This window comes from Brienomyrus brachyistius, chromosome 7, assembly GCF_023856365.1.
Source record: "Brienomyrus brachyistius isolate T26 chromosome 7, BBRACH_0.4, whole genome shotgun sequence".
NCBI classification, from domain to species: domain Eukaryota; kingdom Metazoa; phylum Chordata; class Actinopteri; order Osteoglossiformes; family Mormyridae; genus Brienomyrus; species Brienomyrus brachyistius.
In genome coordinates, this window is record NC_064539.1 from 23,928,519 (window position 1) to 23,953,772 (window position 25,254).

The 25,254-nt window shown below is 46.0% G+C and overlaps 1 protein-coding gene across 1 annotated transcript in view; it reads right to left on the bottom strand.

The window, feature by feature from the left end:
- Positions 1-302: 302 nt before the first annotated feature.
- LOC125745684 (reticulon-4 receptor-like) overlaps positions 303-25,254 on the bottom strand; it is a 42,339-nt gene continuing 17,387 nt past the window's right edge. The window contains exon 2 of the mRNA XM_049018752.1: positions 303-2,406. Within this exon, the coding sequence (XP_048874709.1) occupies positions 992-2,406 (1,415 nt within the window). The 3' untranslated portion in view covers positions 303-991. The remainder of the gene's footprint in view (positions 2,407-25,254) is intronic.

A 25,254-nucleotide genomic window follows, 5' to 3' on the forward strand; every position in this document is an offset into this window, starting at 1 on the left:
GGAAACATTAAGTGCAGGTGTGAAGTGCACTGGTAGGACAGTTCATAACATATATATATATATATATATATATATATATATATATATATATATATATATATATATATATATATATATAATCAACTAAGACCCATTCAGAGAAATCAGTGAAACAAAAAGTTGGACTGCGGTCTCTTAATTTCTTGAGAGCTGTATATATAAAAATTTTACATCTATTTAAATCTTCTCAGGTACGACCTGGCAGCCATCCAAGTACCACAGACTGAGAACCACTACCATAGAATAAAAATTAATGATAATAATTATACTGATTTAGGAAAAAAGAATACTTTATTTATATTTATGGTTGGTCACAAGTAAAATAATGCATATCTATAATATACAACAACCTCAGTGAACAGACAGACAGCACCCGTAAGCGAATGCTCTCCGCGGCCACGGAATGACGGCAGGACAAAACTGAAATAGAGAAGAATATCTGTAGCTGAACACTTGTGAATATTAAAAAATAATAAAAATATTAGCATCGAACAAAAATGCATCAATTCTTCTGGAAAAATAAAAACGAATGGGGAAAGAAAATCCAACATGTCTTTGGGTTTGTTGTGAAAAGAAAACACCTAGAACATTCTTAGTCTGACAGCATGTGTGCATTCTGCCCTAAAGTGACGATATTTTCGGTGACTGGCTAGTCGCTATCTTTGCAGCAAAAGCGTTGATGCTTCGAGGGGAGCTGAGCAGCACTTGTGGTGCACCTCAGTTGGTTGGGAGATCCTTGAACAAATGATTTGGGCACTGTTTTTTATTTACAATAGGTGCTGTATACTTTATAAAGGCATCCATTCTTTTCCTTTCAGGTCTTTTATTAATTTTTCTTTTAAGATCTACAGTCTGCCCTTCCCCTTTCCCTACGGAAGTCTTTGGAAGTCACGGCATGTTTGGCTTCCCAATGTTTTTGGGAAGCATCGTTGTCCAGGTTGCCTCCCATCCCTCACCAAGTCCAACATGTGAATAAGGAGGACCAGAGCACAGGTAAAATAAGGATATCCAGTGTTCGAAGCAGGGCTGCTTTGCCTTTGGGGCATTGCGTGTCTGAGCTGAGGTTCTTTGAGCATTTCTTCTTACTGGAGGGATCCGTGGAAGATTCCAGGTCATCAGAGACGTCTGGTTTCACTTTTCCCGGGGCCTGGTTCATGTTGGAGTTGCCTGGACCGTCGTTCAGGTTCTGCTTGTTCCGGGTGCCATTCTCCGATTGGTCCACCTCTAAGAACTTAGTCTTAGCAATATTCTCCTTCTCTTTAGGGGAGCTGTTGGTGATCTGCCGGCTGTTGTACAAGGAAGGATCCGGCAGGCCTTTGCTGGAAATGATAGACGATTTGTCACTGTCCGGCAGGCAGCACCGGGGAGTTCCTCCCCAGAGAGGAGCCTCAGTAGTTGGATACTTTCCTGGCCAAGCCTTGGCACCAAAGATCCCAGTCCATGTATGAAGAGTGCTATCGACACACCCCTCTAAATCACTGCTCTTCAGTCTTTTCAAATCCTTCCCTGCCAAACTAGCAGGAACGTGACACTCCAGTGCTGAGCTGGACCCTTTGAATCGCTTGAACCATTCCCAGAGCGTCCGAGCCCTGCAGTCGCATATCCATTGGTTCCCGTTAAGACGCAAGTACTGCAGCGATGCCATAGGTTCCATGGTCTCCCCTGTGAGCACAGTCAGATTGTTGTAAAACAAATATAAGGTGGTCAGCTTGCCCAAGTCATGGAAAGCTCTTTGTTGGATGAAAGTGACACGGTTCTGGTGGAGCAGCAAGCGGTCCAGGTTGACCAAGCCACGCAACATGTGGTCGGACACAGTCTTGATTTTGTTGTTATGGAGGAAAAGGTAGGATAGGTTGGCGAGGTCCATGAACGTGTTGTCGTGTAGGGTAAGCAAGTTGTTATCCTGGAGATACAGGTACTGCAGGGAATGTAGCCCACGGAAAACTCCGACTGGAAGCTCAGAGAGCCCACACCTGTGAAGGTGCAGGGTGTGTAACCGCGTGAGTCCCCGGAAGGCCGTGGAGCTGATGATCCTCATGTTGCCGTTGTCGCCGATGTCCAGCTCCTCCAGCTTGCCCAGGCCGTAGAAGGCGCCCGCTTCGATGTGGCTGATGTCATTGGAGTATAGCCACAGCACCGTCAGGTTCCGGCAGCAGCTGAAGCTAGTGGAGCGCACTACCGTTAGCCGGTTACTCTGGAGGAATATCCTCTGGCTCCGCTCGGGGATTTCAGTGGGTATGGAGGAAAGTCCCTGCTGCTGGCAGGCCAGGGTGGGTCGAGGCTCGTCGTAGCACACGCACATGGCCGGGCAGCCCGGCACCGCGGACGCCGACTGAAGCCACAAGGCCAGGAGGAGAAGCCCGCCCCCTGGAAGAAAAGCAGACAGAAGTCAGTCACAGGCATGCGCTACTGCATCTCTCCTTCTGCCAGGCCGGGGGGTTGGAACCTTCCGTAAACCAGGAACCACCAAATGATAATAAGCTAGAACCTATGACTTATGTGTGAGCACATACATTTCTGAACATTTTTCTCATTTTGTGAAGCAGATAACAATACAGGAAATTGACAGTACTGTAAGTTTTTGTGGGCCCCCTGCAACTGCTCCATGGACCCACAAGGGGTGGCAGACCGCAAGTTTAAAACCCACAAGCAATTAATCTGGAAACTTCTGCTAATTTCCCACTGCTTTTTTTCCGATTTCAAACGCCTTCTCCTGAAGTGTTGGCTTCAGACGTGATCCGCTAAAAGCTACTTACGGCTCAAAAGTGGGAGAAAACTGCAGCGCCTTCTTTTAAGAAAAGGAAACATCAGGCAGTTAAGCAGCAGCCTCAGCTTAGAGCCGAACAGCTGTGAGCTGAAAGGAAGTTTATTCTCTCCCTCCACAGAAGGAACAGAGAGTTACAAGTCTTTGAGGTTTGTTTTAAAGCGAGACAAATTTTATTTTTAAAAGCAGTACCCCCCGTGACATCTGGGTGTAGTTTTCGCTGAATGTGCTATGTGGCGCTAATTCATTCTGGCCCCCGCTTTCGTTCCTCATGGACAAGTGCTGTCACTCTCCCCTTCCTCCAATTTTCAAGTTATATCACAGACATAGTGACCAGCCGCTGGGGGAATTGTCTGTGACAGATCTTAAAAATACATCTCCCTAAAAATAATAAAGTAGCTGACAAAACTGCTATTACACCTATTGAAGTATTTTTTTCATTAAGCAACAAACGACTTAACGGTCACGTGTAAAATTTTACCTACTTTTCCGACATGGTTGGTATACCTACGTACCTCTAGATGCCCTCTTTGTCAATAGTGAGGTGTGTTGTCGTGCAAATAAGCAGATTCAAAGGATGATCACAATTGGTTGGAGGGATTATCCCCCATTGCCAGCTAATGGACTCTGAGCTGTAGCTGATTGGGGGAGCAGCTGGCACAAGCCCCTTGGTAATAGGAGGGCTCATTAAATTAGACCGCACTGCAGTCAGACCAGCTCCCGGGTGCTAATTGTATGTAGGCCCAGGGGAGGGCCTCAGGTGAGCTCTTGTGTTGGTGTCATTGTTGCCGAGAGACTCCGAGTCCCAGAACGGATGGATGAGACCTCAAACTAAGCAAGAATCCTGGGGTGAAGATAAGGGAGCAGGAACTAGGCGCCATGCACCCCAAGAACCTCGTCGGTAAAAAGAGCAATCTGCTCCCAAAGATCTTCATTAAAAGCCCTTGCAAGATCTCCATAAAACCTGCTCAGGTAAACTCAAGCTGCAGTCCACATCTCACAGGGTCTAATAATATCAGGGATCACGTGGTCTCTGTTGTGCTGTGCGAGGGTTCTGTCCCCATAAACATCTCACGTGCAGATTTCACCTGTTCTTTCCCCCGGTTCTCGGGTCATTCCTTGTATTTACCATGGTTAAAATCGCATTTTCTAAGCGCATAATTGTGGGAGTTTTCCCTGCGCTATACTCCCTGCAGTACCTGTATCTCCAAGGAGAACAGCCTGCTTACCCTACAATGCTATCGATATACCAGATCAGGAAAGAGATCTTCTATAGCGGCTGGGAGATAAATCAGAGATTTAGCATAAGTTTTCTGCTCATATTGCAAAACTGAAAACCCTCTGGTGACAAAATAGATAATTTAATTTTTATGTCATATTTCCTTTCAAGCAGCGTGTAATAACTAGATAGATAACAGTGTCCTGCAGGGTGAAATTTTGTTTTTTTTTATCTTTTATTTTTTTTCTGCGTGTCAGACATGGTAGCGCTTGGTGATGGTGACAGTTCCAATCCAGATGAATGACACCTGAGCAGTTTCAAAACACCCCTAAAGCCACCCCCATCCCTGTAAGTGAGCGAAACGTCGTGCCGAGGATTACCGGCATTATAAAGAGCGTTCCCAAGCACAGCTGAGACGCAACCCCTAGGGGATCAATGAATAACGATCTCCTTCCTGCCTCCGTACAATAAATTATTTTCGTAGCTTTGCACCGAGAGCCAAGGTAATTAAAACATCACAGCATAACTGTAGCGCTCGTAATAACAGGCCGAGTGCACATGCGCAGCAGAAAATTAGATTATTATCAGATTATTATGACATTATTCTTGTGTTTGATATAAAACAGAGAGGAAGGTGGCATCACACCAGTCGGATGCCAAACAGCGACGCCATGAACCTGGAAGCTGGGAGATATAATGAGACTCAATTTCGGCTGTAATATTTTTGTAATATTTACAAAGGAAACATGTTAAATAATGTTTTTTTCCTGTCAAATACAGAGATTTGCCTTTAAAAAATATTGCATAGCCATATCACATGCATGCACGCACACACACACACACACACACACACACACACACACACACACACACAGACAGGTTTGTAATTATATCTTTGTGGGGACTCTCCATTAATTTTTATGAGGAAAACTCTAATCCCAACATGACAACCTAAACCCCTACCCAGCCATAACCTTAACCATAAGTAACCAAACCTTTTGATCGCATTTACAAATCTTCGTAGGAAGCTGAAAAATGTTCCCCACAACATCAAAATAACAGGTTTTAATTACATTGTGGGCGACATGTGGTCCCCACAATGCAATATAATCCATACACACACACACACACACACACACACACACACACACACACAAACACTACCACACGTGCACACGAGGAGTCCTCCAGCGCAGCTCGTTAGACATATCCCACAGTCCCTCAGTCACAGCTCCTACACAGAGCCTGCCTTTGCACGGCGCCTGCCGCTTCCGCCCTCCTCGCAGGGCTGTCCTCTCACCTGTCTGACGGATAAAAATACCCCACCGCGTGACGAGCATCAAATCCCCATCCGCCCCCCCTCCCCCACCCCCGGCTTCCGTTCCTCCGCCCAGATCCCGCCCGCGTGGCCAATCCCAGCTCTTTCTGCAGGCTCCTCTCATCCCGCCCACGCGGCTCCGCCAGGGCCGCCCGCTCTCGGTCCTGCGTGCCGTTTCAGAGCCGCCGCATCTCCTCCTGACACATCTCTACTCCGCTGTCAGCCGACGGGATGCGGCCCACTCAAAATACTCTTATTAAACAGAATAAAAGTAATAACGGAGTAAATTTATGCTATTTCCTCTGCAGAAATGGCAATTCTTCCCTTTTTCATAAACTGTGGATGGTCTGGGAACGCAGCTTGAGGCACAGACCTCATTTTCCAAAGGCCGGTTGTGGACTGAGGTTGCCTGCAGCCTGAAACAAAACTGGACCCACTGACCCATTGTTAGAGCTGTTTAGGGCGCAGTTTGGAACTGGTTTCCTGATCCAATGAAGCTTTTCAGAGTAAAAGTAATACTTAACTGTATAAAGAACTTTTTATTGTGAATAAAGCAATACTGTGACTTCAGTCTACACATCCTGTAACCATCAGTACTGTCCCCACGTCTGCCACGGTGCTTTCATGGTCCTGCGTAAAGGGGGCCATTGGTGTCACCCCTCCATCCATCCCTGGGTGAGACCTTCCAGAGCCTTCTCATGGTATCCTGCATTTCCCTCAGAACCATCTCCATTCACTGAAAAACCACAGTCACATTCAACGGTCCTTGAGAAAAGAATCCATCGTTTTGCATCAGTGTCTAACGTTTTGGCATAAGTGTGCACCTGAGAGAGAGAGTGAACGAGCTGTCTTGCTTTATGATACTTCTCCCTTAAGTCCGAAGAAGAAAAAAACAAATTACCATGCTGCAGCGAACACGTCCGACACAAAGAGGAAACTCCCTACAGCTCATCTGATCGTATCTGAACGTCATGCTAAGGCAGAGGGAAACCAACCTCCATTTTTTACAGACACAGCTTGTTGAACATGCCTCTTCCATCCATTCAGGTCCAGAAGCTACACATCCAGACCAAGATTTTGTTTCTACCAACCAATTGAGCAAAGAATCCCAGTCAGAGAGACTCAACTGGTTGGTAATCTTGGTCTGGATTTGTAGCTTCTGGAAAATGCCCAACACTGAACGGTGAGTGAGCTCAAAACCAGTTCTGACTGGTTCGAATGCTGATTAAGCAACATGTAGATCAGTGGCAGAGAGTGGCATTTATAGTAGAAGAAACCTAGAACTGTTTTGGTGGGTGCCCAAGTCTTACTAAAAAGAAATGCTCTCATTTCTCAAAGCAGACAATCCGCTTATGCACTTGGGCCATCTTAGTCCAACAAGTCCTGTGTAATGTCACATCTAACAGCCCTCCCCTTATAGCCACCGAATAAATCGATACTACAGTCAGCCACTATAAAATCTTTACTGCCTCAAATATACAAACATATGCTTCTCCAAGTATGGCTTCAGCACACTGAGTAATCTGTTAGTTGTAACGTTAAATGTTACAGAGTAGAACATTCTGGAAAGGACCATCATTTTATGTAGCACATCTTCGATCGCCAAAGCTGTAAAGGTCCTGAGGTGTAAGCTAGTCAAACAACGACATGACATATGACTGTTCCCATGCCTGTCAATCAAACACAAAATAAAGCTGTTTATGTTCAAGTCAACCATGTTTGGCATTTCAAAGGTGGATACTTCAGAAAACATCTTACTTATTATCAATTTTCTGTACCCACTTGCCCTATTCAGGGTAGTGGGAAGTCAGGAGGCTATACAGGTAGGTGCAAGGCAGAGAACAACCCAGGAGGGGGTGCAATGGGCAATTTCAGAACTCGAATTAACCACAGCATGTTTTTGGACTCTGGGAAGGAAACCAGAGAACCTGCAAGAAACTCCACAAGAACACAGGGAGAACATGCAAACTCCAGACACATGGAGCCGTGATGGACACTTGAACCCAGGTCCTGGAGGTGTGAGCCAGTGCTAACCAGCGCACCACCATACGGTGCAGCTTCACCTGCACCAACATGTAGTCGTAGTCCTGCTGCTCTAGGTAATCCTTTACTAGTTGGTTAAGGGGGTGGGGGGCTGTATTATAAAGAGAACAATAATGATATGTTCATTATCAGCGTAAAAATTACATGTAGCGTTTTCCTCCACCTATGTGGTTGGTGGTTTCACACGAGGAAGACATTTTTACACAGAAGCTGCACCTTTGTGAGTATTTGTTCACCAGGTACAGTGACACAGGACTCAAAGTGAATTAAAGCTAATCAGCATTTCCTCCTTCATATAGGAAAAAAAGATTACAGGACTAGATCCAGGAGCAGAGCATCTAAACAGTCCAACACTCAAACCATCTCGTATGAGTATAATAAAAAGCACAGAAAGATGTAGTAGCCTGTTCCCTCACATCTGCAGGGTCTGGGGTTGGAATTCTGCCTCCGCCCTCTGTGTGTGGAGGTTGCATTGTCTCACCATGTCGCTTAGCTTTCATCTGAGCTCTCCAATGTCCTCCCACAGACTAAACACATGCAGTTAGGCTAAATGGCATCTCTAGATCACCCATAGTGTATAACTCTGTGTGTATGCATGTGCTGCGCTGGACTGGCTAAGTTACTTCGCTAATGATTCATTCATAATTTGGAATGAAGTGCTGAACATATATAGAGGAGGGACTATATAAACCAAATTAACATAAAATCAGAATTTATGGTCCAGATTAACAGGTGACTTGGAACCGCAGATGGCAAAACACCGGCAGCCCATAAAACAGCTCTGGCGTGACAAAATGGATCTTGGTGGATCATAGAATGATAGCACCTGATGGACAGCAGTCACAGATGGAGCACCGGATAGCCCACCAAAGTGATTTCCGCGATTCCCGAACCATGCCAGTGGAACATCTCCGCAGGTGATGGATATCACTGGGGGGGGGAGGGCACCGGACTCAGTCATCGTGGGGAATCTGCCTCTAGGGGTGTCAGTCCACTCGACACACAGCTCCACCTGGCAGATGGTTCATAGGCATCATAGGAAATGAGTGAGGAGGAGACAGCCGGAATTCACACCTCCTTCAGCGAAAGGCTCACAGACACGACGCATCAACAGATGGAGCAGAAATCAGAATGCATTTTCAGGGAGGCCGCTCGCAAAGCTGCCCCCTCCTTATGGAAATCCCAGGTCATGGGACTGAAATTTAGCCAATGTTCGCACACATAGACCAATATCTGCGTCTGTGAGTCTGCCACCAGAGTGTTTTTGGGAATTCCCATTACCAGACACAGTGGTATAACTTTCCAGTTCCAGTCTGTTGCGGTCAGTTACAGTTTTTATCGATCAGCCAAATCGATCATTTTAGGGAGAGTCCACAACAACGCACAACAGTCAGTCACTGTGAAATCATCCACGACGGACCAGGATAGTACGAAGAAGAAGAATCCCTCGGTCCTGCATTAACATCTTTTTTGCTAAAACGATGCCTAGTTGCCTACTTGGTTCTGGGGATCCCAGAAATCCCATCCTGGTATCTCAGAAATTCCGGCCAGATGCGAGCTGGTAGCTCCTGTACTGACCAATTACATTACAAAAACCATCTGTGGTAGTTATGACAAGTTCTGGAAAATTCTGAGGTCTCCCAAAGGGTTTTCTACACCCCCCAAATCCTCAGGTCTTGCCAGCACTGGCCCCAAAAGTCAGAGCTAGCTAGCGGCCCATATCTCTGGCCTAATTAAGCAGCGTCGGCGGGAAACCTGTAGCGATGTCACATGCGGCCGCCATACTCCCTGCCGTGGTCTCGCTGCAGGCAACTAATGGAATAACCTCCCATCTTTTGCATCCTTCAATAGCGACGGGGAGTGGGGGGCAAGGGGGACGCACCGAGGCTGCGTTCTAAGTAACAGAAATCATAGGCCCCGCGTCGCTGAAGCATTAATTAGCAATTAAGCACGATTGGAAAACCGTGAGGCTGCCAGCCTTCGGGGTGCAGATGAAAAAAGAACAAGCACATTAACACGTAATAAAAAAGAAATTACACTCCATCACGACTCCACTCTGCTGCGAGGCTGCCTTTCCAGGCAGGAGTAGCTGGAGCATTCAAAATGCAGGCAGGAGTAGATGGAGCATTCAAAATGCCCGTGGCATTGTTTGTACCATCCAGGCTGCCGTAGGGAGCGTCTTCTTCCATGCCAAGCCACCTGATGTTTGCAGTCTGAGTTTTTTGATGGAGGTGCTGAATAGGGAGAGTCGGCGACCCGTATAAAACCTGTAAGCATCATGCTACTATGGAGCTAATGCCATCTGGATAATGTGACGGTTAATCACAAGGTCCTGACGCCTGGTTTGACTGGGACCATCCTACACATCCACAGCATTGTAATGCTGTAAGACTAGTGCAGTCACTCAAACCCACAACATTGTGGTGCTATGAGATCAGGGTTGACCCTCAAACCAATAACATAGTGGTGCACTGAAGCCAGTGCCATCCCTGGAAGCCACAGCTTTGTGGTTCTGTAAGACCAGTGCTGTCACTTGAACCCACAACATTGTGGTGCTATGAGATCAGGGTTGTCCCTCAAACCAATAACATAGTGGTGCACTGAAGCCAGTGCCATCCCTGGAACCCACAGCTTTGTGGTGCTGTGGACAAGAGCAGTCTCTCAAACTCATGTCTGTATAAAACACCTTTAAAGCATGTCTATACCCCCGAAAAGGGGTTAGTCACCAGAGAGCAGAAGCAGCGCACGTCAGGTGTTTTAATGAAGCGGGAAACATAACAGAGCTCCTTCCCAGTGCCAGGAAATCCTCTGAAACAACTTTTAACAAGGGGACCTGACTTGTGTGGTTTCGATGGCATAACACACGTCTCACATGGCAGCCTCAGGGGCGGGGGCACCAGGCCCAGCTCCGCAGCCCTCCGCTCCAGCACCGCGCGCTAATTGGGACCTTGTTTCCGTGGGGCACTGGGGAACAGTCTTGTTTGGGAAGAAGCGAAAGGGTTGCGGACGTAAAGCGAGCTTTGCCGCCCCCAAGCCTCCCTTCAGCTCGCCAATTATTAAAGTTCAACCGTTTTGACAGAAATGCCATAGAAAGTACTGGGAAGTATTATGCTAATATGCCTGGTGAAGATATACTGCAATTTAGCAAACCGCACAGACATCAGTGTCTCTGTTTTTTATTTGTATTTTTATTTACATGTTTTATAACTCTGTTCCTTTATGTTATCTCCTACTCTGTAAAAATAAATATATAAATAAATATATAAATAAATAACGTTATAACATCTTAACCAGCTGCTAAAAAGCAGGAAAACTGAGAAGCTCTCTGCAGGCATTGTGACGCACTATAACCCAATATAACGGTAAAGACAGAGTCCAGAGAGGTCTTAAAGTTGATCGAAAGTGGACACTCACAATGCGTACGCATCATGGCCAACGCATGTTTTCTGCGTTGGTGCCACATGTCGTTTGTGCACCTACACAACGAATTAACGCAACACATGTGCGCAGCGCCGCCCCTCCGCAGAACACACGCTGTGCGTAGGGCCCCACGATCCATGGGGGGCCCTAATTTCCGCAAGGGGACGCATTCTCTGCAAATGTGCGAAGGACGTGCATCGCTGCCGTGAGGCGCGCGTAGAGCACCAAGTCAGCCCAAGGCAGGAGAGGAAAAAAAGAGAACAGTAACCTGACACCGCATGCGATTGCCGCAGTGATTGACAGCAGGCAGCATTTGACCAATCAGCGGTCAAATGCGCCGACAGGCAGTTGGATCCATGCAGGTGGAGAGATGGCCTCCAAACGGCAATATGGATCAGGAGCAAGCAAATGAAAGAAAATGTCATAACAAGAGGAGGCTCGTGCTTCACGTGAAGGTGGGTTTGTTGTTGAAATAAAAAACTTTGTGGTATAAACACCCCAGCGGCTACCCTGCTAATCATGAGGCAGAAGAGAGGATCATTCTAGATGTGGACTGGAGATTACATTTTCCGGCGGCCCTGATTATCATTTATTGAATGTCTTGTTAACTGCATATACATTCACCTCTGTTGAAAAAGGAGTGGTTAATTGTCCAGTTGGTGGTCGTTTGTTATCTCAGGTTTATAGCCCATCGATCTATGCTATCAATAGATGTTTTGGGCTATTTTTATTGAGGTAAAATGTCGCCATCTCTTGCAGACGTGTGCATCTTTAAAAGGCTTGTTCCATTGTTGAAAGAGGCTGTTCATTTGATTTGTTCTTACTAATAAAGGTTGTAAACCCAAATGGCATTTCGTGATACAGTCATTTTGTAATGGGATGCGGGGGGGGGGGGGGGGGGGGTCAAAATAAAATTCTGCTTAGGGCCCCAATTTGGCCAGAGGTGGCCTTGCATGTGCGAGTTGCAATATCACCAAAAACTGAGGTGGTAGGAGGGTCACCTTTTGTGACGGGACCCGTGTTTATATACGGTACAGATAGTATCAAAGTAACATCTGATTTTTTTCTAACAATGAATGGCCAGAGGACCCGTATATTTTCAGACGCCAGTGAGAAAACTGAGCACTATTGTGTCCCTCTGTGTACAGCATCTTCAAAATGTAATGGCCGTGTAAGTTTCTCAGAAAGCAGTGTCGTGTATGCGAAGGACGATGAAACTCTAACTTGAAATTCTCACTTGCCTACTTTAATAAGCAACATTATTTTTCAATACAGTTCCGGTATTTATAAATGTGGGTGATAAAATTTGCAGAGAGCGTGGGGTTTATGCTTCGAAAGAACATTTATATTGTTATAGGAAATAAAACTTGGCAAGCAGTGCAATTTTAATGACTGTTACTTTTCAGGATTATTTAATATATGTTTAACACTAGATGAGCTGCCCCCCCCCCCCCCATCCTGGTTTGTTCCCTGCCTCATGCCCATTGCTTCCGGGATAGGCTCCGGACCCCCCATGACCCAGTAGGATAAGCGGTTTGGAAAATGGATGGATGGATATTTTTCTTTATAAAACTGGTTTCGAATTCCCAACCAGCAAGGCACCACTGAGGTGCCCTGAGCAAGGTACCACCCCCAACCACCGCTCCCTGGGCGCTGAATTAGCTGCCCCCTGCTATGTCATATTGTTACATATAGGTTAAATGTAGAGAACACATTTCTTTGCTGTGGTGTGTCACCAATGACAATTAATTACTAAATTATAATTCTAGCTGGAGACCTGTCCTTCAGCCTTACCACCCTCTAACAGAAATGAGTAATTCGATTCCAGTGAGTAAATGTCCGGACGAAGATTTTGTTTCAACCATCCAGTTGAGTATATGGAGTCACAGAGTACTCAGTTGATTGGTCAAAATGAAATCTTGGTCTGGACTTTTACTCTCTGGAACTGAACTACCCCACTCTGCTCTCCAATACATAGAGCTGCCTATGACCAGGACAGTGATGACGCCTCCATAATCACGCACACGGGAGGTCCAGGCTGTACCCTCTTTAAACAGGGATGACGCTAAATCCCAGTCATGCAGTGAGACATGCAGTCAAGCAGTGAGGGTCTGATTAGGTATTTTACAGTATTAAAAAAGGCAAACATACAATTAATGAGTCTGAGTGAAGAGTAAATACTGGAATCAGGGTACGGTGCGGGGTGTCCTTCCTCCACCATAGTAAATTAATCAGAAGTTAAATGACAGGAGGAGCTCCAGAGTCTTGCCTTTACAGGAGTGGACACCACAAGCTTCACTTCGTCATTGTGATGGAAAACACATGGTCTTGGGCAGCACAGTGAGAGACTGACAGTGAGGCAGTTCCGGACAGTGAGACATGTGACACGGTGACTCATCCATCGGGGTCTCTACGACCCGCACTTCATATCCGGAAGAAAGCAATACTGTGAATGCCAAACATGTACACATGTGCAACCAATCACTCACACGCCTCACTCACACAGACACAGTGCGCAGTTTCGAGGTGCCGCAGAGCAAACAACAAACAAAATAGATTCTAGACAAGACACACACTGGATTGATTACCACAACCTGGCAGGCAGGAGGAGACAAGAGCCCTTAATATCAATTCCTCACAGTGCAGAATAATACCAGCTTGCTGTACTACGGTAAATGCATGCAGAATAAAAACACTGATATAGATCATTTTAAAGCTATATATCTTGGCACAAAGTGTATGTAACATTAGGACATGCAAATGAACAGTAACATAATTAAAACCAATAAGAATTTATTCTTTTCTCAAAAGTTACTTATTATTCGCTGGATAGCGAGTTGAAGACCTCTTAAGTTCCCAGATCTCTCCTCAGGCTGCCCCCCCGGAAATTCCAGACATTTGTTAAATTTCACCAACTAATTAACTTATTTAACCTAAATATTAAATAACCCAATGAGGTATTGATAAGCCAAACATGTTATGCTAGTGGTCAAGTCAAAGAATACATCTGCATGTTGGACGATTGCTGCAAATGCTGAGGTGACGTTAGGAGAGGTTTTGAAACGGCGAAGCTGACACACTGACAGGCATAACAGACTTTTACACCAACGTGAAAATCATTTAAACACTTTGAGTAACTAAGATGTTCACACATTGCTTTATATTAAAATACCTGTACTTCTGGATATTTGTAAATGCCCATGTAGTTTTATGCCATTGAATTCCATGATGACTCCAATGCTGATTTTTGTTTGTTTTGTTTTCCGACGCAATACACTTCAGGTTCTGGAACATTCCATATTAGTGTCGGCTTTCCCCATTGTAAATATAGTTGGCTAATTATGGTACACCAATCAGCACCATACACCTCCTTTGTCCTCCTGTGCCCCCCTCCCCCTCCCCACATAACCACAGGTGACGCTTTGCTCCCAACACATGAAGCGAGCTTCACTGTGGCAGCCCAGGCCACCCCTATGCGGCACACAGGGCTGGAGAAGCAGGTACCATCAGAACCCTACCAGTGAACTGCAGGTTTCTAGGCCTGACAATTTGTCTCCGAGCTCAGCCTGATGGAGCTCAGCCTGATGGAGCTCAGCCTGATGGAGCTTCCTTGAAGTGGCTTTATTCCCACAAAGCGGGACGAGGCCCCAGGTCGTGGTGCTAAATCAGGTTAAGACCACGACCCCGTCGGGGGATTTCTTATTTTTAAACAGGTCGATTTAATGTTGGCAGGGGGGAGCAATTCAAAGAGCTATGCCGAGTCTCGAAGATGGGAGACAGATCCCGGATTCAACTCTCACACACACGAGGAAGCCCAGAAACTTTTCCACCCCCAGGGGAGAAATCCAAAGATGAGACTGAAGGGACGTGGGTGGCGTTTCCAAACATAGACCTCCAACACCCGAACTTCTCTTACTTGAGCTGCAAAAAAGTCAGCTGGAAACCCAGGTCGAGTCCTTGCTGTAGACATATCAAGGAAACGAGTAAGAAAAATACCAGACTGCATGATAACCCCCCCCCCCCCCCCCTTGACAAACACTGGTTGGCGTGACATAGTGTGGGTCACGGGTTTTGGCAACATTGACGCAAATACCCATCTCACATGACAAGTCACACTTCACGGAAAAACCACACCTCCATTACCCAGTGATGGGGCACTCTGACGGAGGGGTGGGGGCTCCCCTACAGCAGCACGTACATCCCGAGCATGTTGGGGGTGAATGGATCAGCATAGACTGCATGGGAGAATCATCACCATTTCTGGCAGGGACACGGTCCAAAAGGTCACGGAAGTGTCATGGAAACAGTTGCGATTACATGCTTTTCTCTGGTCACCTTTCACATAGACAAGGACTGGGCCTCTGCGGATCAGGCAGCACATGCACACGTAGATTTCTGGGAACCAGCATCTTTGCCATAGTTAATACTGGCAAATCCTAAAACACAAAACTCAGGAGTATAAGAAGTGCATGTCATTCTGGAAAACAGAACCCAAACACCCCCCCCCCCCAACCTACAACCACCATTGCAGGTGCAGCCTGTTGAGCTCTCATAACGTTACTAATTTTACAAAATTCATTTTTCATTTCACAATTAACGCTATAATACATGAAAATAACAAAATTATTATTCCATTTGAAGTTACGGCAAATTGTATATTTTGCAAATATTACACATTGCGTGTATTTTATTGTCTTCAACATTTAGGTTATCCTGTGGAGTACAGGGAGGGCAATTGTGTTGCAGTCAAGATGCACACAATTTGTCAAAAGTGTTTCAAAAACACTTCCCCACAGCCTGCAGGCAACACTTCAAATATGCAAGCGCATATCAGAAGACATCATCCCGACATGGATCTTAGAGCCACATGAAAGATTAATGAAACCAAGAATTTTTTTCAGGATCCCCCCCCCCCAAAAAATAAAAAAAAAAAAAAAAACTGAACTGCAGCTTAAAATTCAAAGTCAGGACCAAGCAGTGGATTTGAAGAATCGTTACACCCCCGGTGTTCACTGTGGTGAACAGCACCTTGGACATCATGTTCCTGACACCCCTAAAGTAGAATACAGGGCAAGTCACATGATCATAAATGAGCCAACGAATGGGTACGAATGTGTAGATTACCACCGACTCATGAATGAGGTCATTTGGTGGTTCTGTGACATGGAATTCTCAGGAATACGGAGAAAGCCCCCCATGCTCCTGACCAATAGGTGAGTGTCTCCCTGACTTTGATGGAATCTACAGCAGGGATTGTCCTAGATACTGGGAACCAAACGAACAGAAGAGGAAACGCAAACACATTTCTGTGACGGGCAGTGAGGTCCCAATTGCAGAGCATGTGACTGGCGTTGGACATCACAGAACATGAGGGCGGGGGGAAAATGAGGTGATGAACACCCCCCCTGCATTTTATTGGGGTCTTATTGTCTAAGCTTGGCGATAGCAACGCTTTGCCACAGGCAAGACGTTTCCAAAATTGGATTTTAACTTCATTTGATTTACCAAGATTTTTGGTCCAAGCGGTTTTTCCCACTTGTAAATCACTGGCTCTAAAAGCACACTTGTCTTGCTCTCTGTGGGTAGGCATTTTTAGGAAGAGAAAACTACTGGCCCAGCCTACAGCCCCTCAGGGCTTCTGTAAAACTGCAGCTCCTCCCTTAACATCGGTCCTCCTGTTCAGCAGGGAGCATGACAGTTAAGGGTCTGATCCTCCTAAAACGTCACTGACTCAGGACGTTCCCTCGAGCGGACTGCATAAATCACTAGTTAAAAAAATAACCCAAATTCTGTGCTTAGAAAGATTCTGCATGTATTAAATGGAAAATAGAAAAAATAAAGGGAAACTATCATGCTTTTCTACCTTTGCCATTTCCTTTAGTGTGTTATATAGCTTTATGTGCATGTAAACAGTCTGCAAAGTCTTAAGGCCCAAAGTACACACCAGAGGGAGTAACTCTCACCACAGAAAGCACTCTGCCTGAAACGCCCATACTTCCATTACATGGCGAAGTCATCTCATAATACAATCCTTATTGGCCTCCTACCTGCAAGGATCTGCCTGCGGACTGCAAGACAGGGGTGGAACATATAGGGCAAGCTGACCAATCAGGTAGGCTGGCCAATCACAGCACACTGGGCTCATCAAGCATGAGACTTAAAGCTCTATCAGAGCGTTTCAGACAGATGGTAAATAGAAATGTACGGTATGAGAAAAATACTATGTTTTTGGAACACTGAAGCATGTAAATCTATTAGAGTATAGCCCAAAAATTAAATTACGAACACTGAAAATGAGAATAACAGGGTTCCTTTAAAGTTCCCTGACGTGTAACAACTCTACTCTTGTAGCAAATTTCCGATAAGAAACCTGTGTCGACTTCTCGGAGAGCCCACTCTCCCCAGTGGCACGGAGGGGTCCCAAAGTGGACGTGTTGGGAAGCTAAGGAGCAGCTGTGCGCATTTCCCGAATACAGAGGCTCTGCAGCACGTGATTGGCTGCTGAGCTCTCCCGGGAATCCCAGACATGAAGGCATGACACCCTGGGATCGGAATGCTGGATGGAAGACACACCTCTGCCCCCCCAGAAACATCGGCGGCCATAACGATCCGCCATTTTAAGTTTTCTATGTAACAGACCTCCCAAACAGATTTGGTTTACCTGGGGGAGACAGGTGGTGTTTGCATCCTCTACGAGTTTCTCAGCAGACCCCCGAAAAACACTGTCTACTGATTACCAAAGTGGAAACTGCAGGAATTGGAAATTGCATCTGGCAATATCAGGAAATGCATGAGGGAATCTTGGGTCCTAATTAACCAGCATCTAAGTCAAGCCCTGAGAAACAAGAGTTTCAAGTCAGACTTGAAGGTCACTGAGGTCAGGACCACTAATGTCAGGAGTACCAATATCAGGAAACTTCCGGCCTCAATTTCCAAGAAGTCTGAAATATTGCATACTGGAGAAAATCTATATAATTTTAAAGGCAAATCTGTATTACTAAGTCCTATAGTTTTGTATACACCAGGAAGGCAGTTGTATGGACAGCAACCTTACTTTGCATTTTACGAGTGACACTGTGGAGGGTTATTAATATTTTATTAGGCAGTGCCTTTTACTGATTTTGCAGCAAGAAATGGCATGAACAATATGTCTTCCTTATATTATTACATCATTATTTTGCTCAGAAAACACCTTTTCCAAGGTGACTTGGCTAAAAGTTGGACCTGTTATCGACTATTTTTACCTAACAGTCCAGATACTTGAGACTTGAACAATTACACGTCAAGAGCTAATTTTCCTCCAGTCTACACTCATGAAATATGCAGCTCAGGTCATGTGACTCAGATTGGCAAATGACATGGCTCCCTGTGCCCCGGGGCTACTTCCTATGCATCTGATACTGAGAAAAGTTTCGGTAGGAAGCTCTTTCCAGTCTCACAGAACTGAGATAATTTACACTTTTGCGGCTGATACAAAGGGGACTGATAGATATGTCAGTTCCCAAGCAGAAAAGCTGTAAAAAAATAAGCAAATCTCATAAACCTTCAGAGTCTGGCTGAAAGTTTGGATAAAATTAAATTTTAAAATGGCTACAGTAAATAAAGGATGATCCACCTTCCCCCCCTTCCCTCTCACATAATTCCAGCAATCCTAAACTAGTTCTTAAATTAGTATCCCAGAAGGTGCTTATGGGGTGGGTTGGGGGAGGGGTAAGGCTTTAACCTTCTTAAAAATTAATAAAAAATACAAAAGCAGCCTAACTCTTTTAAAGCCTTTGCCCCAGACAGCACGCTCCCGTGGAGGGGAAAATGGCACTCCATTATTCACTACCTTCCTTTGTTCAGGTACGCCTGGGCGCGCACAGACCCGGCAGTGGAAAATAGATTTGGAGGTGGGGAGTAGCGATTAGACGATGTAGCATGCCCCCCTGAAGCCTCTGAGATCACAGACACTTCCCCTCAAACACAACCGTGCAAACTAGGGGCCACTTTGCCATTTCAGAGCCACTTTGGTTAAAGCTAAACACTTACTGTCCATAGATAGTCTCTCACTGTGCCCTCTATAGGAGCACACCGGTATTTATTCATTTGGAAAAAGGAGGGGTACATTTACACTTATTTATTTAACAGACACTTGTGTCCAAAGTGACATACAACTGACTATCAGAGAACAGGGTCATATGGTGTTATAGCTACGGGCTTGGCTCAAGGCCCCAATAATGCTTGATTACTCTCCCAGCCACGGAATACAAACCCACGACCTTCCGGACACTGACACATATCCCTGAGCTACACATTGCCGAAATGTAACAGGTTATGTGTGGTTAATGGAGTTGGATTCCAGTAAGAAAACATGCCGATTCAATTATGGTGGAATTACATGCATCACTGAAATATGTGTAAATGGTATGCAGAAAAGATGAATCAGTTCCCCTCTCAGCCAGATGGACGCTGGGGTCCAACCATGTCAGTCGCCTGCTGAGGCAGCAGTGAGATTTAACGACGCCTTCAAAATCCCTGCATAGTGCTGTGAGGCCACACTGTGTTCAAATGGATGAACCCACCAAGGAAATGTGCTTTTAGAGCAATGTGGGGGGACAGGCATTTGTCTCAGTACCCATACCCCTGAAACTTGAACCCCCCACTAGGGTACCCAATGGGTTACGGCCCCTGTCTGTGGCCTGGAAGGCTAACAATGGTGCCATTCCATTAGCGGTAAGTAACACGGCTGCTTACAGCGGGAGTCAGGAAATCCACAGCCTGCAGATCTCAGGCCATCTCATAACGTGGCCACGCCCCCTGGCAGTCATGTGACATCCCTCCCTGCAGTTAGGAGCCACAGTGTAAAAAGAGCTGTTGGGGTGTCTTTGACTGGCTGGCTAATATGCGAGGAAGATTCCTGCTAGTATATCTATAGGTTCAGCTTCTGCGATGTCCGGGTTTGCTGAACTCCGCTCAGAGGATGAGACAGGAAAGGTCCCGTGTGAACCGCATCGGGCAGTTCAACGACTTTCACCCACACTCTTTGCCCCCCCCGGAGACAAATCTGATTGATGCCTGTGAGGGAATCCAATCTGATGTTGGGAGGTGCTGTTTTGCCTCACCTCCACCCCCCTAACAAATCACTAATGCTTACACTTCACCCTCGGCGATGCACACTAATTACTATCCTGTAATTGCTATGGGGTAAATTTAAATTTAATCATAAAATGCCCCGTCATCATTACAGGTATGGCTGCTGCTGCCTCATGCTGCCAGCAACAAAATAATTAGCATATCTGATATTCTTTGCTCTCTCTCAAGGCTATGGATTAGAATTTTTTTTTAAGTATTTCCATTTTCTAGTACACTATATAGGACTTGTCACATATAGAGTATACTGTCTCCAAGTCGTAATTATAGTAGAGGACATACATTCATTCCTATTTACATAACCTACGCTAGACTCTGCTTATTGAGTATATAATGGCCTGTGGCGCTTTTCTGCGAAGAGGAACATTCTGCTCGCACAAGGCGAGAGCCAAGAAGATGTAATTTTATTGTCAGAGAGTGATTTTTGCGCTATATGCTTCGAAGTGCAAACAAGATGCCAGTGCTTGAGCAGCCGGAGCGACTCTATTAACTGCCCAGTCTTCATATTACATCACTTCTGGCTCGAGAACAAGATGATCTTAATCCTATGGCCGGGCCTGAGAAGTGCGGCGCCTGGTGAGAACCCTTCACCACACCTCCTTCCTCTCACCTAAGCCCTGACTCCCTTCCAGCACTTAGACACAGTCATCAGAATCACCAAAATTTTTTTTAAAAAAAAGCCAACCAGCAGGGGCTCCGTATCCCGCGGAGACTAACAGGGCTTGCCAGTAAGCTCCAGGTGTTTCTCGAGATCACACTGTCACCGAGGCTGCCGCCATTACCCTTCGTCACACAGCGGACGGGCGCCGACGAGTGCGTCCCTGACGCTGGTGCCCCAGAGAGGCTCAGTCAGCTGGAAACACTGCCCGTCTCCTCGATGGGGAGTCCGCCACGGGAAGGGCGGTTGCTTAGCTGGCGGTGGCCCCTTGCGAGGTACCGTTTACTACAAAGGCTGCGAGGAGATGAAAGAGCTACCAACATCGGCCTGCGGGTCGATACATCCGAAGCGACTCGGCGGGCGTGAAATGAAAGAGGATACAAATGAAGGCTAGCTGTAAAAGCACACGGTTCCTCCGTGGGGAGGAGCTTCAGACCTGTCTCAGTCTTAATCGGGGAGGTTCACGTGCTTTCAGTGCCGTGGGGAGTGAGGAGAGGGACACGAGGAAGGCGCTGAGTCATCCAGGCACAAGCGCTTCTCAGGACGCTTTCTACGACAGGAGCAATACTAGCGTGGAGAACGGGGGGAGCCGGCACACAAACACCCACTACCTAACATAGCGACATCCCAAGACAGCCTGTCAAACATCCTTCTCCTCAGCTCCCAGCTCAGATAATGAAGAGACATCTCCGAGGATCCTGTGTGTAGGCTGTTGCCGAAGCGGCCTCCAGCACAGATGTTGATCTTCCAAGCCGGACGTGGCCTCTTGCTCCCATCTTCCAGGTTCCTGCTTCTTCATATCATATTAAGGCCTATTTGCATGGATGTCCCCTGGTCCCTGTGGTCTACAGCCATCTTATCCTGCACACAGCACCCACCCACCCCCCCACCCCACTCTCCTCCTCCCTGTACAGCTCACGTCAGGTCCTGTCTGAACGTGTCTAGCAGGATTGCGCGTGGGGAACTCGTGTTAATTGCAGTGATCCTAAGTGTTTACTTCACACGATGGTCGACAAGGAAGTGTCAGTTCTGTCTGGTGCGAACATCACAGTCTCACTATAAATATATTTACAATGCTAGTATGCTGATATATTACACACGCACACATATATATATATATATATTTTGCATATTTTACACACTTGTTTAAGACACAATAATTTATTAATATATGATGTTTCCAGGGGCGGCATGGTGGTGCAGTGGTTAGCACTGTTGCCTCACACCTCTGGGACCCGGGTTCGAGTCTCCGCCTGGGTCACATGTGTGTGGAGTTTGCATGTTCTCCCCATATCGTCGTGGGGTTTCCTCCGGGTACTCCGGTTTCCCCCCACAGTCCAAAAACACGCTGAGGCTGATTGGAGTTGCTAAATTGCCCGTAGGAGTGCATGTGTGTGTGAATGGTGTGTGAGTGTGCCCTGTGATGGGCTGGCCCCCCATCCTGGGTTGTTCCCTGCCTCGTGCCCATTGATTCCAGGATAGGCTCCGGACCCCCCGCGACCCAGTAGGATAAGCGGTTTGGAAAATGGATGGATGGATGATGTTTCCTGGTTGACACCATGCTCCATGCTGGGTTGTTCCCGGTCTTGTGCCTTGTGCACATAACCTCCAGAATGGCCTCCAGACCCCCCATGACCCAGAATTGACATGACAGGCAGTTATGGAAAATGGATCGATGGGTGATGTTTCGTGCATATATAGACAATGATACAAATATAGAGAAACTGCTATATGTCATGATTCGCCTCTGTCATGTCCCCATTTAGCCAGAAGAGGGCGCTGGCCATCCCATCATTACCTAATTGTTCCTGGTCTAATGTGATAATCACCCACACCTGCCTTTTGTGAGTCCCTTCGTAGTAGTGCATATAATGGAGCTTTTCCACCGCGCAAAGTATAGAAATTCGGTACAGTACTTTCGATACTTTCGCTTTTCCATTGACTTTCCTGTCGAGTACCAGTACTGAAAGTACCAAACCAGCTGGGGTACTTCTTTGGTACTTCGGTACTTTTGGGGTGGGACTGGCAAACGTATTTGCTGTCGATTGGTTATGCAAACAGTCTGCCGCTGAAACACAAAATACAACCGGCATCTTTTGAAGCACACAGCGAACAGCGAGAAACAAAATAAAAAGCAGTAGAAACAAAAATATATTTAAAAAAAAGTAAAATGGAAGAATGGACAAATGAGGAAACACAGGCTTTAATCGCCATATGGTCGGATGAACAGATCCAGCGAGATTTGGATGGCATGACTCGAAATGAAAAAGTATTTACCGTAATAGCAAGCCGCTTGGAAGAAATGGGGCAGACGCGAAACAACGTACAATGCCACTTGAAAATCCAAAAAAACTTAAGCATGACTACAGGAAAGTGAAGGATCATAATAACATGTTTGAAATCAGCAAAAGAAATACCCGCGCCGCGCTTTGTGATGATGTCAGTCATGGGCGGTCACTAATTATGTCATTTGGCGAGGGTACCATTTTTTACGCCACTGGAAAACCGACACAAAAGAAGTACCATTCTTTTGGAACTTTATGGAAGTACCGAAAGTACGGTACCTGGTGCGGTGGAGAAGCCTGTGCTCTCCAGCTCAGTCATTCTTGCTGTTACTGCTGTAGAGTGTGTTCCTGGTTTCCAGTGTTTCCGTTCCCTGCTGTGTTCCCTGTGTTACGGTTCACCCATCAGATGTGACAACTGTAATGCATTATTATCTAATAACACTTATAACAAGATTAAGGGACTTTTTGTGAAATAATTATTTGCCGCATGTTTAGCACTTTTTCGTTGGAGGTAATCTTATCAGGTAATTAAAAGACATTTGAATTGGATCCAACTTGATTTTCTGTTTCATTCTGGCTGAAAAGAGTCTTTATCACGTGTGAGTGTTGCCAGTGCTTTAGGCCTAATTCCTACTCTCATCCTGAGGTGGCGGCTTTTTAAAACTTGTTTTTTTATGATTACGAGCGTGCCACATATTTGATTTCACCCACTCTCCTTCCATCTGCCACTCTAGTTGTCTCCACCAGAGTTGTTCTGCAACACATGGACTTACAGGTTGATAAAAACAAACATAACAGGATCCGTTCATTCCCAGAGGTGAAATTCACAATGCACAGATAAATCTTTCTAGTGGCTATGTGGTAATGGTAATTGTAGTCTTTATCAGGGCTGCCATTTTGAAACGTATGCGCTTGAAAAGATATCATGAGACACTATTGCAGATGTAAAACTGTAACCTTTTATACTTAATTCAGCAAGTAAAGCACTTTTCATGACAAGAGATATTCCTGGATTTACTTGATATTCCACTCTTATAATTCTACTATTAAAACTAATTTTTATGCCCTGGCATTCAATTCAGTGTGAATGTGTTATAGAGAAACCTTTTTTTTTTCTTCTATCCTGTATGTTGTCCTTTCTGTTTGTCTATCAGGTCGTATTTCCTTGCTTATCCAGCACTTTGGTCAGCTGTTATTGTTGTTTTTTTAAAGTGCTTTATAAATAAACGTGACTTGACTTCTACTTTGCCCATATTTGTGGGTGTATAATCATGCAGGATTTCACCCTGTGTTTTTCGTTCTAGTGAATTATTTGAGAGCTGATTTGTCCTTGGAGCTTGCGGAGGACACATGGCTATCGATAAGTCTGATAGATTTGAGCCTCGCCAAGCTCAAGCCGTAGTTTGTTGATATGTGGGAGGACCATTGGGGGATTCATTAAAGTTAGCCTTTCGATCGGTTCCCCTTTATCATTAAGGTGGACAGGTGGGTTTTGTGATGGAGCTGCAGTCCCACACACCATCTCCTGTGTGTTGGTTTATATATTTAGTGGTTATAGTCAGAGGGACTTCAGAGCCATTGGAGGGATGTGATGGAGAGATGTGATGAGTAGAAGTTACACTCACATTCTCGATACATATGGAGGAAAACCAGCCATCTCTTCACCATTTCTCCCCCCATAATTTGGAGATATGTGGCACCTGGACATTTGAAATCGCACCTAGCATTCGGCTTCGCCAGTGCTCCCGTCGCCAAGCTGAACCTCAAAGGCGTGGCGTCTCTGACGTGTCCAAACCCCACTCCACTTCGGCAGCTGAGTCACCGGCTCCTACCTGGGCACATACCGACCATTTTTCTTGCCTCTGGTGTGGAGGACTTGTCATGTCCTGGCTTCAAGGATGCCTTGCTGAAATACAGCAGTGGAACTCTGACTGGACACTCTCAACCAGAACTCATCCGTCTGACAGGACTTTTCCAGCCGAACAGTTTTTCGGGGTATCCACTGAGGGGCTTTAGGAAAGACGCATAAAGCTATATTGGCACCACAACTTGATTCTCCTTTTGAAGCTCTTTTCAGACTGGCTGTAATTATGTCACGCTACGGCCTATTCCAAACCCGCTGTTATTCCACTTCAGCTAGCTGAATAAATTTCCATGTCGGCCTTGACACAGTGAGAGCTACTCTCTAGACTCACGGGAGTCGAGCAGAGCCTTGTGGGCGTCTGGAGCAGCCCATACGTCCGTGTTGATGCTCGCGCGTGCGCCTCGGCGGGCTGCACGTGACGGAGTTCCGAGAAGCAATAGAGACTGGATTGCAGACCGGAGGAGTGTGTTGCTTTTAAACTGGGCCGTCCTTCTTCTCAGAAACTACCGCCC